The sequence below is a fragment of the Fringilla coelebs genome (assembly GCF_963513975.1).
Source record: "Fringilla coelebs genome assembly, chromosome: 27".
In the NCBI taxonomy this organism is placed as follows: Eukaryota; Metazoa; Chordata; class Aves; order Passeriformes; family Fringillidae; genus Fringilla; species Fringilla coelebs.
The window spans coordinates 2,615,375-2,627,575 of NC_140053.1; the positions used below are offsets into that span (position 1 = coordinate 2,615,375).

Below are 12,201 nucleotides of genomic sequence, written 5' to 3' on the forward strand. Positions count from 1 at the left end.
CGGCGGCCCCGACACGCCCCCGGCCCGCCCCGCACCCGCACCCACGGACCACATCCGGCGGGTGCTGAGCACCCACGCAGCCGGGACACCGTCTGTCCTGCCAGCCCGGGGAGAGGGGGCAGTGGGAGCCACAGGAAGGGAGCCAGGGTGAGGAGGAGATGCCAGAATGGATGCGAGGGAGGGCTGGGGAGGAGAAGCTGCCTGGAAATGGGGAGTAAATGCAGTGGAGGAGGGGGCTGGCGGAGAACAGAGGGCATTGGCTGCAGGTCCTCCCTGAGGTCTGTCCTGCTGCTGGTGTCTGCAGGCAGGAGGTGTTGGAGTCCTGCAGCTGCTGTGCTGGTGCCGTGTCCCAAAGTACATTCAAAAGGCCCAGAGTGTCACTAGTTTAATCAGAGCCACCCTCAAGTGGGGGCTACAGCCCTTTCTGACCCCCAGCCCTCTCCTGCTCCTGCCTTTTGCTGGCCTGCAACCTCTCCCCAGGTCTGCAGCAGCTCCAGACCCTGCCGGGTGTGTGGCTGAGGAGCGGCAGCCAGTTTGGGCCTGAACAGCCTCAGAAATCCCAAAGAGACCCCATCAAGGACTGGGGGCATGGTGCTGTCCCAGGCAAGGACCTGAGCACCCAGCACCAGCACTGAGCCCCTGCATGGCCTCAGGGCTGTGTTGGGGTGGGGGTAGCACAACTGTGGGGGGGCACCAACCCAGCCCCACTCAGTTTTACAGGATGGTGCTGGGGCAGGGACCTGGAGGAGCAGTGTCTGGGCAGAGGTGAGGGAACACCGTCCTGCCCTGCATGCCCCCACTGCCTGCAGACACAACAATCTCCCTGGCGGGCACTCAGTGCTGCCAGGGCCTGATAAGGTGCCACAGCCTGAGCAGGACTGGGCACCTGTTTGGGTTTGGTCTCTGCTGGGACACTGAGTCAAGGCTGGTGCCTCTGCCCTGAGTCACGGCCACTGTGCAGCAGTGCCAGGCAGGGCAGGGACTCAGAGTGGTGCTGTGTGAGGATACCTTGTGGGGCCTGGGGCTGGGAGGTGTGGGGGACACAGACCCCGTTTGCCCCTGTCTTGCCTGCACTTGCTGATGACCAACTCACCTGCACGGGAGAGAGAAGATGGTCTTGAGAGCCCTGGTGGCAGTGCCACCAGTCCTGTCACTCAAGCCTCAGAATGCCACTTTGAACTCACCCATGAGATGAGTCTGGGCTTCTCAGCCTGCATGACAGGCAGCTCTGCTCGTCTTGTCACACCCACTGCACTGACCCCCACACCGGGTCCCCCCTGCCACATCCAAGACACCCGTGCTGTGCCCACACTCCCCTCTCCACATCCAGACAGGTCCCTCCAGTTGTCCCAAACCCGATATTGACTGCCATGCCCCAGGGCGCAGCTCGGGGGTCACCAGCCCCAGGTGATGCTCGGGGCACTGTCCCCCGGGCACAGGGGCTGCTCCCCGCCGTCTCCGGGTTCCTGCCCTCGCCCGGTGCTGCGGGGACTGGCGGGGCCGGGGTCCCAGGAGGCAGACGGGGCTTCCGCCCGCTCCCGCTTTTCCCGAGTAGCCACTAGGTGCCGGCAGCCTTCAACCTATCCCGGGCTGTGCGGGGCGGGGGGCGCGGGGGGCTGCGGAACCGGGGGCAGGTGGGCTCGGGGGGCCGGTGGGGCCGCCCTGGGCCGTCCCGGACACACCGGGGCCGAGCCGTGCGGGATGCTCCCGTGTCAGCAGCACATTTCCTCCCGCCGGGACCCCCCACACACCCACCCGGAGCCCACCCCAGGGGTCTTGGCCGTGTTCCCCGCGCTGCAGCCCCGCACGGTGTGACCCCCGTTCCTCCCGGTTGCTCTCGAGACTGAGCAGGGGTGGAGGAGGCGGGTGATTCGGGTGGGTGCCGCGGGGCCGGGGGCTCCGGGCCGGCTCTCCGCGCTGCCCGGCGCCGGGGCTGCCCCGCCGGTGGCCTCGCCGCCGAAGCCACCGGCGGTGCCTGTGCCGGTGTGGCCGCCGCCGGGGGGAGCGTCGCTGCCCGGTGAGTTCCCGGTGGCGACGGGGGCGGCCCCGCCGGTGGCCCCGGTGGCGGCGGCGGGAGGTGTGGCCAGGGGCCGCATAAAGCCGCATAAAGCCGCCGCCGCCGCCCCGCGCCCGCCGCCAGCCGAGCGCCGCGGAGCGGGGCCGGAGCGGGGCCGCCATGCGCCCGGGGCCGGGGCTACCGGGGCTGTCGGTGCTGCCGGTGGTGCTGGCGCTGCTGGCGGCGGCGGCGCGGCCGGGCAGCGGCGAGGAGGCGATCCAGTGCCCGCCGTGCTCGGAGGAGCGGCTGGCGCGGTGCAAGGCTCCGCAGGGCTGCGCGGAGCTGGTGCGGGAGCCGGGCTGCGGGTGCTGCGCGACCTGCGCGCTGCCCCGCGGCACCGCCTGCGGCGTCTACACCGCGCGCTGCGGTGCGGGGCTGCGCTGCTACCCCCCCCGCGGCGAGCCCCGGCCCCTCCGCACCCTCATGCACGGCCAGGGCATCTGCACAGACCTGGCCGACGTCGAGGCCATCCAGGAGAGCCTCCAGCCCCCAGGTGAGGCGGCGGAGGGGCGGCAGAGGGTGGGTGCCCAGGGTGGGTACCCTGGGTGGGTGCCTGGGGGTCCTTGTCCCTCACAGGGGCAGTGACATAACCCCTGCTGGCACCAACCCACTCCCTGCTCACTCGGCAAGAGCTGTGGCCACAGGATTGGACTCATCAGGGACCTTCCCTTACTTAGAGGGAGTTGATAAAAATGATGAAGAGTGACTTTTACACTGATAGATTGTGACAGGGCAAGGGGAAGGATTTTAAACTAAAAAGGGAAGATTTAGATTAGATGTTTAGGAGGAGATTCCTCCCTGTGAGGGCGGTGAGGCTCTGGCACAGGTTGCCCAGAATATTTCTGGATGCCCCATCCCTGGAAGTGTTCAAGGCCAGGTGGGATGAGATTTGGATCAAGCTTGTCTGGTGGAAGGTGTCCCTGCCCATGGCAGGAGGGTAGAACTGGGTGGTCTTTAAGGTCCCTTCCAGCCCAAACAATTCCATGACTCTGAGAGGCAGGATGGAATGGGACAGCCCAGGATGGGAATGCAGGGAGAATGTTCCAGGGAGGGAGCAGAGGCAGGCTGCAGGAGACCTGGCACAAGTGGCTCACATTTGTGCCATCCTTACCCACCGTGGGCGCAGCAGTGTCACAGCCACTGGCATCACATGTGCTGGAGAGGTGAACCTTCACCTGCTGTGCCCTGGCTGCCACATGGCCCTGGACCATGGGACAGTGGGACAGTGTCCTGTGAGCACCTGCAGCCCTTGGGGACACATCCCAGCTGCCAGGGAAGCTCCCGTTGCACAGTGACCCCTGGGATGCTGCTGGCAGGTCTGACTGCACCAGATTTGTTTCCCCCCTGTTTCCTGGAGGGAAACAGGAAAGGGGGCACGGGGCACCTGCTTCCCTCCAGGCAGGGCGAGCTGGGAGCTGTGTGGGAGCCGTGTCTGCCCTGCCAGGCAGGGCCAGGCTGGAGGAGCTGCTGCCCATGTGCTCTGCCTTGCAGGTGGTGGTGGTGCCCCTCTGCCACACCCCTGGTGCTCAGGCAGGATTTGGGGTCTGAGAGTGGAGCCAGCAGTGGGGACCCACCCCAGAGCTGTGCAGGTCACACCATGGCAATGAAGCTGCTCCCAGGGAATGAGTGTGGGGACCTGGTCCATTGGTGGTCCTCCTTTCCCATCCTGCAGGCTGTGATCAGGTCTGTGTCCCCTGAAGCTGGGGAGTATCAGCCCAGAACAATCTACATCTGGCCTGACCCTGGGTCCCCGCGTGGGGTCACTTGGAGGTCCCTGAGGGGCAGAAGGGACTGGAGCAATGTTTGTCCCTGCCCATCCGGGGAGCTGGATCCCACTTCCATTCCCTCCTTGCATGTCTTATTCATGGCAGCTCCTCTGGTGTCACTGCTGGGATGAGTGCCATTCGTGGATAGGCCCCCCTAGCCACCCCCCTGCTGGGACAGGAGCTGGCTGGGAATGCTCAGAGCCCCCCTGTCCTGCCTGTCTGTCCTCATCCCACATCCTGCAGGAGCTGTCTGGGCTCCCTGGCCCGGGGCTGCTCCGCGCTGCCAAGCCCTGTTGGTTTTGGCCGTGCCCTGTGTAATGCAACATTTTTTCCCAGAGCCTTTAGGAAACAGACTTGCATTTTTTCCCTTCCTTCCCGCGGTGTTTTGGCTTGGCTGGGGATGGGTGGGTGGCTATGGGAGCCGGGTCGCCCGCCGGGCGCTGTGCTAGCCAGCAGCCTCACAGGCAGCAGGATGGGCGAGAGGGCAGTAGGAGCCCCTGTGCTCCGGACACAGCGAACTGCTCGATGCCGTCCCAGTGGTACATCCCCCCGGTGGAGCACTGGGACGGTGGAGTGTGGGGCTGGGGGCTGCAGGCTCCCTCGCCCCCACACAGCCCTGCCTGGCGCAGCGAGGGCACCCTGGCATGGGCAGTGCCTCTGATGTGTCCTCTCGGGACCAGCAGGAGGGAATTAAATGCCTGCAGAGGGGCAGGGCCGTACGGAGCAGGTGCCCCCGGCTGCGCCCCGGGGCCGAGCGGTGCCGGCGGCTGGGAAGCGGTTAACGCGCAGCTCGTACAGTAAACATTTTGTCTGGGGGCTCTGGCCGGGGGGCTCCGCATTCCAGGGAAGAGGCTGGGATCAGGGGGCTGGGCTTTGTGAGCAGTCGGACATGGCTCCCGGCTCCATAGCCAGGAAGAGCCTCTCTGCTCACCCGCGACCTGCGGCACCCACGGAACGTGTCTCTTAGCAGGTGAGGGAGCAGTGGCTGCTCACCTTACTCGAGTGGGTCTGGGCATCTTGTGCTGGGCTCTGTTCCTGCCACCCACTCCTGGCCCTGCCAGCTCATGGCTGGCTTTGGGATCCCACTCCCCGGCCAGAACCCTCTGCAGGGGCCAGCTCCAGAAGGTCCCAGCCCTGGCTTTCCGTCACAGCCGGCGGGTGGTGGTGGCTGAGCCCATGTGTGGCAGCCAGGAGGAGGTGAGGACATATTCCCCAGCACACATGATGAGTGATTTAGTGTTGGGTAAATGATTATGTCTGGGAAAACCTGACCCATGGGAGCTGCGTTCATCCCGTGTGGTCTCTGTAAGCTGGGACAGATCCTGTTTCCTTTCTGTGTGCAGTGACTGGGAGGAATGGTGGTGGCTGAGCCATGGCTGGACAGAGCACAGGCAGAGAGGACAGGCTGGGTTCTGCCAGACAAGGCTCAGCCACGTCCCATCTGTCCCCTGGGGTGGGGGCTCACCAGCACTTGGGTTTCTCCAGGCTGGGTGCTGCTCCTGGCAAGGTTCTGGTCCCTCTGTGGAATCACCTGCACCTGCATTCCTTACTCCTTCTGCTGCATCCTGACCTCCCCTCCCTCGGTCCCACATTGGGCACTGAGGTGGGAGGTGCTCAGCCGTGTTTGAGCACGGCATGGGGACGGACCAAGCTCCCAGCTGGCATCCCAGGCCAAGGGACAGTAGGTGCCTGGGTCTGCACCCCTGCCACCCCCATTCCTGGTTCCCCACGTTCTGCCAGAGCCAGCACTTGGCACAAAGGGCACGGCCCTCCCAGTGCTGGCTCCTGCCAAGTTGAGATCCCAGGAAGCCAAGAGCCAGCACTGCCACAGTCCTGCCAGGACCACCCACAGGTGACACTGGGGGCGCTGGAAAGGGACATGGAGGGTGCTGGGGCTCACTGTGGCTTGTGCCATGCTGGCCACAGACACGTGGATGTCCCTTCTGCCCTTTGAGGCATATGAGGTCCTTGGTGCTGGGGCTGGTGGCACAGGAGGGAGCGGGGCTGGAGCTGTGGGGGTCAGTGACACTTGTCTGTCCCCATGGACACACACACGAGGTCGCAGGGCTTTGCTGGCTGCCCCAGGCTCTGCTCCCACGGGATCCACGCGGTGGAGCCGGAGCCCTTCCCCGCTCCCTCGGGCTCAGCGCTGTGAATCACAGATTCGGCACGTGACCAACCTCATTTGCAGCTCCCGTTAATTGAAGGCGATGCTGAATGACTCGTTTGTGTGCCCTGTCCACAGGCCGGCAGGAATCCTCCTCCTCCTCCCGGGACGGGCGGCTGTTTTATGTGTCCAGCGAGGTCAGCCCCTCCCTCCCATCCCCTTGGCACTCACTTCCTTTCCAAAGTGAGCAGAGAGGCTTTCCTTGGCCAAATCGGGACCCTTCCTCCATCTCTCCAGGGTGGTGGTGCCCATGCGAAAGTGGCAGACTGGGTGGCATCAGGGCAGTGTGGGGCGTGGCAGCTCTCGGCTCCACACACGTTGCTTTTCCCAAGCCTTTGTGCTGAAGGTCGCAAGTTTTCTGGTCCAGTCGGATTTCCAGGGAGGCGAGAGGCTCCTTGAGCTGCTGTGTGTCACTTAGCAGGGGGACAGTAACCCCGAGGGCAGCGGCGATCCGCGCGGCAGGGTGGGAGGGATGCTGGAGCTGCCGTGAGAGCCGGGGACCGCGGGTCTCGGGCGCTGTCAGGAGCCGCCTCGCTGCCCGGAGGCATCGGCGTTTCATGTGACCTTATGAAAATGTTATTGGCATCTGGTTTTATTTAAGCCGGGAGATTTGATGCTCTGGAGGCGGCTGGCGGGGGGAGGAGGGGGGTTTGGCCGTGCCGGCGATCGGTGAGGGCTTCCCCTGCGGGGGCAGCGCCGCTGCCTCCCGGTCCTGCCTTTCCACGGCGTGGGAGCAGCGCATGGAGGTGCGGGAACTTTGGCACGGTTGTCCCCACGGGTGCCAAATCTGCCCAGCTCTTCCTGTGGGTCTCCCCACAGGGATACAGGGGAGGGAAGGAGCATCCTTGCCACAACCCCCGAGCCCCCGGCGGGGGTCTGCCACCAGCGCCCCCATTGCGCCACAGCCTCGTGGTTGGTGCCGCCGGGGGCTGGCGCTGGCACCGCTCTGTGCAGGGTCCTGGAGGCTTTGGGTTCGTGTTTCAAATTTCAAGGGCATGAGCTATTTCCTGGAAAAAAATGGACAGATTAAGCAAAAAGCAAATAACACCTACGAGGGAGGGGGCTTTGATTGGGGCTTTGCTCTGGACTTTAACCGGGCCCCCAGGAGCTGGGCCAGGAGCCCTGCACTGCAGGGACCGTGGTAAGAGGTGCTGGTGGGAGATCAGGACCGGGATGCCGTGGGGATGCAGTGGGCAGGAAGCTGTGGCTCTAACCCCTCTGCCTGCCTGTGGGAATGGCCAGTGCCAGGTGTCACCCAGCAGCCCCTGTCCTGGCACTGTGAGCCCCTGGGTGTGACCCTCGACAGTGACCACCCCTGCCTGGTTTGGGAAGGTTTTCCCTGCTGCCAGCTGTAATATTGATTCGTTTAAGCCCAACACCACGATAACCTCAGCCACTTCCCTGCACAGCCCAGGTGAACTGGGGGGCAAAACACTGCTCGGGCTGTGCCTGATGCAGCTCTGAGCACAGAAGGAACCCTGGCTCCTGGGGTGTCCCCCCTCCACGGAGTCTTCACGGGCCCCAAACCAGAGGAACCGGCAGCTTTTTAAAAAGCTAAAGTCACGCCGAGCACTCGTCTCATGACGCTCTGTCCAGCTGCCAACATCTGGGCCGGCAGCTTGGCTGCGCTCCTGGGGCAGGCGGGGATGCCAAGTGCCGCCTTTTGGGATCGGCCCCGCGGGAGATTAACTTTCTTATTCCAGGAATTTCTTCTTTCATGTCTTGGCGAGGGCCGTTCCCCGCAGCAGAGTGCGGCTCCACTCCCGGCCGTGGCGCCCGGTGCCGCCCCGGGCCTGGCGGGGGCTCAGCTCCGCCCCGCTGCCTCCACTGCCACTGCAGCTCCTAGAGGCAGATTTTGGGAGGCTCCGGGAGCTCGTTGTCAGTGTGTCAGCTTCCAGGCCTGTAGCTCCAGTGCTGTGGATGAGGACCTGGTGACATGTGGCTGGAAAGGGCACAGCCAGACCCAGCACACTGGAGCCGCTGCCCAGCGCTCGCAGCAGGCATTTGTGACCCTACAATAACAAACACATGGCAACAAGCTGTTAGTTGTGGTTAATGAGTAGGAAAAACTCCCAGGAGTCTTTCCCAGTGCTAGAAGGAGGTCTGCCCAGTGCAGTGGCAGGGGCAGGATGGACCCAGAGTGACACCTGTGGGGACCAGAGGCAGTGACGTGGCACCTGCCAGAAACCACTGCGTGTTGCTCCTCGGGGTGCAAGTGGCATGGTGGACACTGGGGCACCGTGGGGGCTCTGCCACCCCCAGAGCTGCCCTGTGGCACTGAGCCCCCTTGGTCTGTGTCTCTGCAGAAAAGGAGGAGATCGACCACCCCAACAACAGCTTCAGCCCCTGCAGCATCCATGACCGCAAGTGCCTGCAGAAGCAGCAGGCCAAGAGGGTCAACAACGGCAACAAGATGCGCAGCAGCGGGAGCCCTCACCACCGCGAGGACACGCGGGTCATGGTGAGCACCAGGAGGGCAGGGAGGGTGCTCCAGGGTCGGGCTCCTGGGGCTGAGGGTCAAGAGCATGTGCCAGCCCTGTGACCAGCTCAGGCCTCCCTTTCCCCAGGCACAGGGCTCGTGCCAGAGCGAGCTGCACCGGGCGCTGGAGAGGCTGGCGGCCTCGCAGACCCGGACGCACGAGGACCTCTATGTCATCCCCATCCCCAACTGCGACCGCAACGGCAACTTCCACCCCAAGCAGGTAGGACGGGCTCTGACCTATCACAGGGGACTGGGAGGGGCATTTTGTAGAGCCAAGGTGAGCCTGGGAGGGGGACGTGAATGGAGGGGACAGTGACAAGGCACGGCAGAGCCTGCCTGGCTCCTGGCTTTGGTGGGAATCACCCTTTGGGTGCTGGGGGCCCTTTACAAAAACCCCAGGTGGGATGGGGGTGGTAAAGCCCCAGAGAGAGCTCCTGGTTGCCAGGCAGCCCGTGGGGTCCAGACTGGGTGTCCTTGACCGAAGCCATCCCCACAGTGTCACCCGGCGCTGGACGGGCAGCGGGGCAAGTGCTGGTGCGTGGACCGCAAGACGGGGGTGAAGCTGCCGGGCTTCCTGGAGCTGAAGGGGGACTTGGACTGTCACCAGCTGGCCGACAGCATGTGAGCGTGACCGCGGTGGCCCCGCGCCGTGCAGGGCCAGGACCCCCGCCGGGGCTGCCTAGGAGAGAAGGAGAGGGGACGTGACTGCTGAGCAGTGCCGGGGGAGCCCGGGATGCACCGGGGATCGCGCCGCGCTCCGTGCCCGCGGCACCGCCATGACCACTATCAGCCACCGCCAGGGATCCCGGCGAGCGCCGGCCGCGCCTCCATCCCGCACGGACACGGCTTGGATGATGCTGCCCCGGGCATGGGGTTGGGCTGCCTGGGTGGAGTGGGTGGGGGGAACCCTTGGTGCTGCTGCTGCTGCCCCGTTGTACCCCCGGTTTTCAGCCTGGCCCCGCAGGTAACCTCGGACACCTCGCGGGGTGCGGTGGCAGCGTGGCATTTGCAGCTCAGTGCCCTCCGTGCCACACCTCTGCTCGGGCAGCAGCAGAAGTGCCTCATCCTGCCCTCCTTGGTGGTGAGACGCTGCCCAGGCAAGGACTGGGGGACCTGGAGAGGCCCTGCTGCCTACATCCCACCCTGAGCACGTGTGTGTGAAGGGCAGTGTGGACAGTCAGAGCAATAAGAGACCTTCCCCCTCCCTGCTGCAGCCCCCCAGCCCCACAGCCCGGGACCTCCTCCCCACGGCCCAGCCCCATCCCACTCCCTGTGCAGGGACAAGGCCTCCCATCCATCCTGTCAACCCCTCCTCCCTCCTGGGGTGAGGAGGTCAGGATCCCCAGGCAAGCAGCATTGAGGGGAAGGTGGAGGGGTGAGGGATGCACAGGAAGCACATCCCAGGGGGAAGACCTTCTTTTGGTTTGAGTTTTTTCTTTCTTCCCCAAAATTTAGTATTTTAAAAATGTTGTTGGTGGGATCTAATAAGTGACTGTGTGGCCCCAAGGCTAGAATTCTCCATCCCCTGTGGTGATGGCTCCTGTCTTCTCTTCTTGGCCAATGTGACAAAACTGGGATGGATTCTAGAATGTCTCCATGATGGGATCTGCAGGTTTCACCAGCACAATGTTCTCAGCTGAGAAATTGTCACTGGTTTTGTACCTGTTTTTTCTTCAAGCTAGGATGGAAATTTTTCACATAAAAATGCCATGGAAAGTGTGCCAAAGATAGAGGGGACTTCCCCAGTCCCCTCTTGACCCACCCTCTGGCTCCATGGCCTCAGTGGTAGGTTTTGGTTTTCCATGCAGATTTGTCCTGCCCAAGGCCCCCCGATGGGAATGAAGATGAAGCGTTTCAGTTTTAGTGAAACACCCTCTGCCCTCCTGATCCTTGCCTGCCCGGAGCCCTGCCAGATCCCTGCCTGCCCTGGCTGCCCTTGGCCCTGCTCACACACAAATTCCTAACTGAGTCCATTTACCAGGACAGTCCTCGATGGGGAGGGGGGTCCCTGTCCCCACCACCCCTCAGAGCCCCCGCACCAAGGAAGAGATTCCTGGGCCAGTCCCGGTGCCAGTCCCCTGCGGCAGCACCACAGCAGGACACAGAGCGGCGACGGCGCCAGCCTGGTGGCCTCAGCCACTCCCCGTCTACACCAGGGCGTGTCCAGCAGGGCCTTTCCTGGTCTGGGGGCTCCTGGCAATGCCGATGCCCCAGGGCACTTTCTGTGTCCTGCTCCGAGGGCTCCAGCGTCTCGTAGCATCTCTCCTGTAGTTTAGGGCTGTATTTACACACCACCATGTACCAGTGTCCCCCACCCCCAGCGTGTCCCCTGGAGCCCAAGGGGTCCCTGGGCGCCCTCCCGGGCCAAGCCCGTCCCATCAGATTCCCGTGTAGCACCGACCTTTTACAGTACACTTGAACCTTTGTATCCTCAAAAAAGGTAATTACTGTATTTAATTTCCCGTTATTTGATGTGTTTCTATCGAGTGTGTTTTTTTCTTTTAGGGCTTTAAATTATGGGAGGGGAGGGAGGGAGAGCAGGAACGAGGGGGCTGTGGGATCCTACTGATGTAGGGACAGGTTCTGATCACCACCTCTGCCCAAGGACCTGCTCTGGGTTTGGGATTCAGCAACCCTGGAAACCCAGGAGCCCACAAGCCTCTGGAAGAACTTCCCTGAGCAGGGATGGGGTGGGAAACAAATAATTTCTTGCTTCCTCATGACTCCCGGCTCAGCGTCTCCACCGGTGGCACCGGGCGGGTTGTCACTGTCGCCCTACACAGCGCCACCGAGCAGCGGCGACGGCGCCAGCCTGGGGAGGGGACCCTGGACCGGCTTCAAAGTTCAGGGGCACACCGGGACAGGCACCGGCTGCTCCAGGGACACGGGCTCATGGCCAGGCAGCGCTGCTGGCCTTGGCGAGCCGCAGCCCCAGGCACATGTGCAGGTGCCAGGGCGCACCGGGCATCTCCAGCCCCGCTTGGTGTTTGGGGACGGTGTCAGGATGCAGATGGGAGATGCCCAGGCACAGGAATTGCGACAGCCGCGCACTTCCCGGTCACGCCTCGGCTCTGTCCCAGTGTCTGCAGCCAGTTCTGCCCGGGGTCACGGCCCAGGAGGTCGCTGAGCCTGTGTTTGGTGGCTCCCGGGGCCGGCAGTGCCATCCGGGGCTGGCACCACCCTGATGCTCCGGTTACCGGAGCTGGGCCGTGGGCGGTGCTGGCGTCGTCCAAACAGCACCAGGATGGGGCTGCATCCAATACAGACAGCCCAGAAATCTGCTGGCACGGCAGATGGGCCTCCTGGAGCCCAGCCCCGTGCCCTGGCCCTGTGCTGATGGCTACCAGGGCCGGCCAGGCTCAGGGGGCAGCACGACCCCCAAAGCACCGTGTGGAGCCAAAACCTTTGCCTGTCTCCATTCCCAGCTGCTGCTCCTGACCAGCAAAATGATATCAACAGAGTCCAGCTCTGGGAGTCCCAGGGCTGCCCCAGGGTCTCAGGGCTGAGGTCCCACAGCCCAAGCTGCCTGTGACCTTGGGGAGCTGCAGGTCCCTGGTCCCTGCAGGATGCCGGTGACAGCAGAGGCACCTGGATCCCTTGGGCATCAGCTCCTGAGCCCACCCTGCAGTGCTGGGTTGTGGCTGAGCAGAACTCAGGGCAGAGGGACCAAGGGGACAAAGCTGCTGCTGTCTCCTCTTGGTGCCCCGTGTGCACCCCGTGCAGTGACCCC

General features: G+C 63.9%; 1 protein-coding gene across 3 annotated transcripts; it reads left to right on the forward strand.

Moving 5' to 3' along the window:
* The first annotated feature begins 2,158 nt into the window (after positions 1-2,158).
* On the forward strand, positions 2,159-10,862 carry IGFBP4 (insulin like growth factor binding protein 4). Of its 3 annotated transcripts, none has more exons than XM_084222329.1 (4): positions 2,159-2,549; positions 8,296-8,450; positions 8,557-8,691; positions 8,968-10,862. In XM_084222329.1, exons 1-4 carry the CDS (start codon positions 2,177-2,179, stop codon positions 9,094-9,096), a joined length of 792 nt encoding a protein of 263 aa, XP_084078455.1. In that variant the 5' UTR covers positions 2,159-2,176; the 3' UTR covers positions 9,097-10,862. The 3 variants fall into 3 exon arrangements, with proteins under 3 accessions (XP_084078455.1, XP_084078457.1, XP_084078456.1); XM_084222331.1 differs by having other exon boundaries at positions 9,127-10,862; XM_084222330.1 differs by having other exon boundaries at positions 8,563-8,691.
* Positions 10,863-12,201: the final 1,339 nt, after the last annotated feature.

Bases quoted from the DNA above. Each gene is read 5' to 3' on its own strand.
- IGFBP4 (XM_084222329.1), top strand. From the start codon at position 2,177: ATGCGCCCGGGGCCGGGGCTACCGGGGCTGTCGGTGCTGCCGGTGGTG. The intron at 8,451-8,556 runs GTGAGCACCAGG...CCCTTTCCCCAG, and splicing joins GCGAGGACACGCGGGTCATG to GCACAGGGCTCGTGCCAGAG. The intron at 8,692-8,967 runs GTAGGACGGGCT...CCATCCCCACAG, and splicing joins GCAACTTCCACCCCAAGCAG to TGTCACCCGGCGCTGGACGG.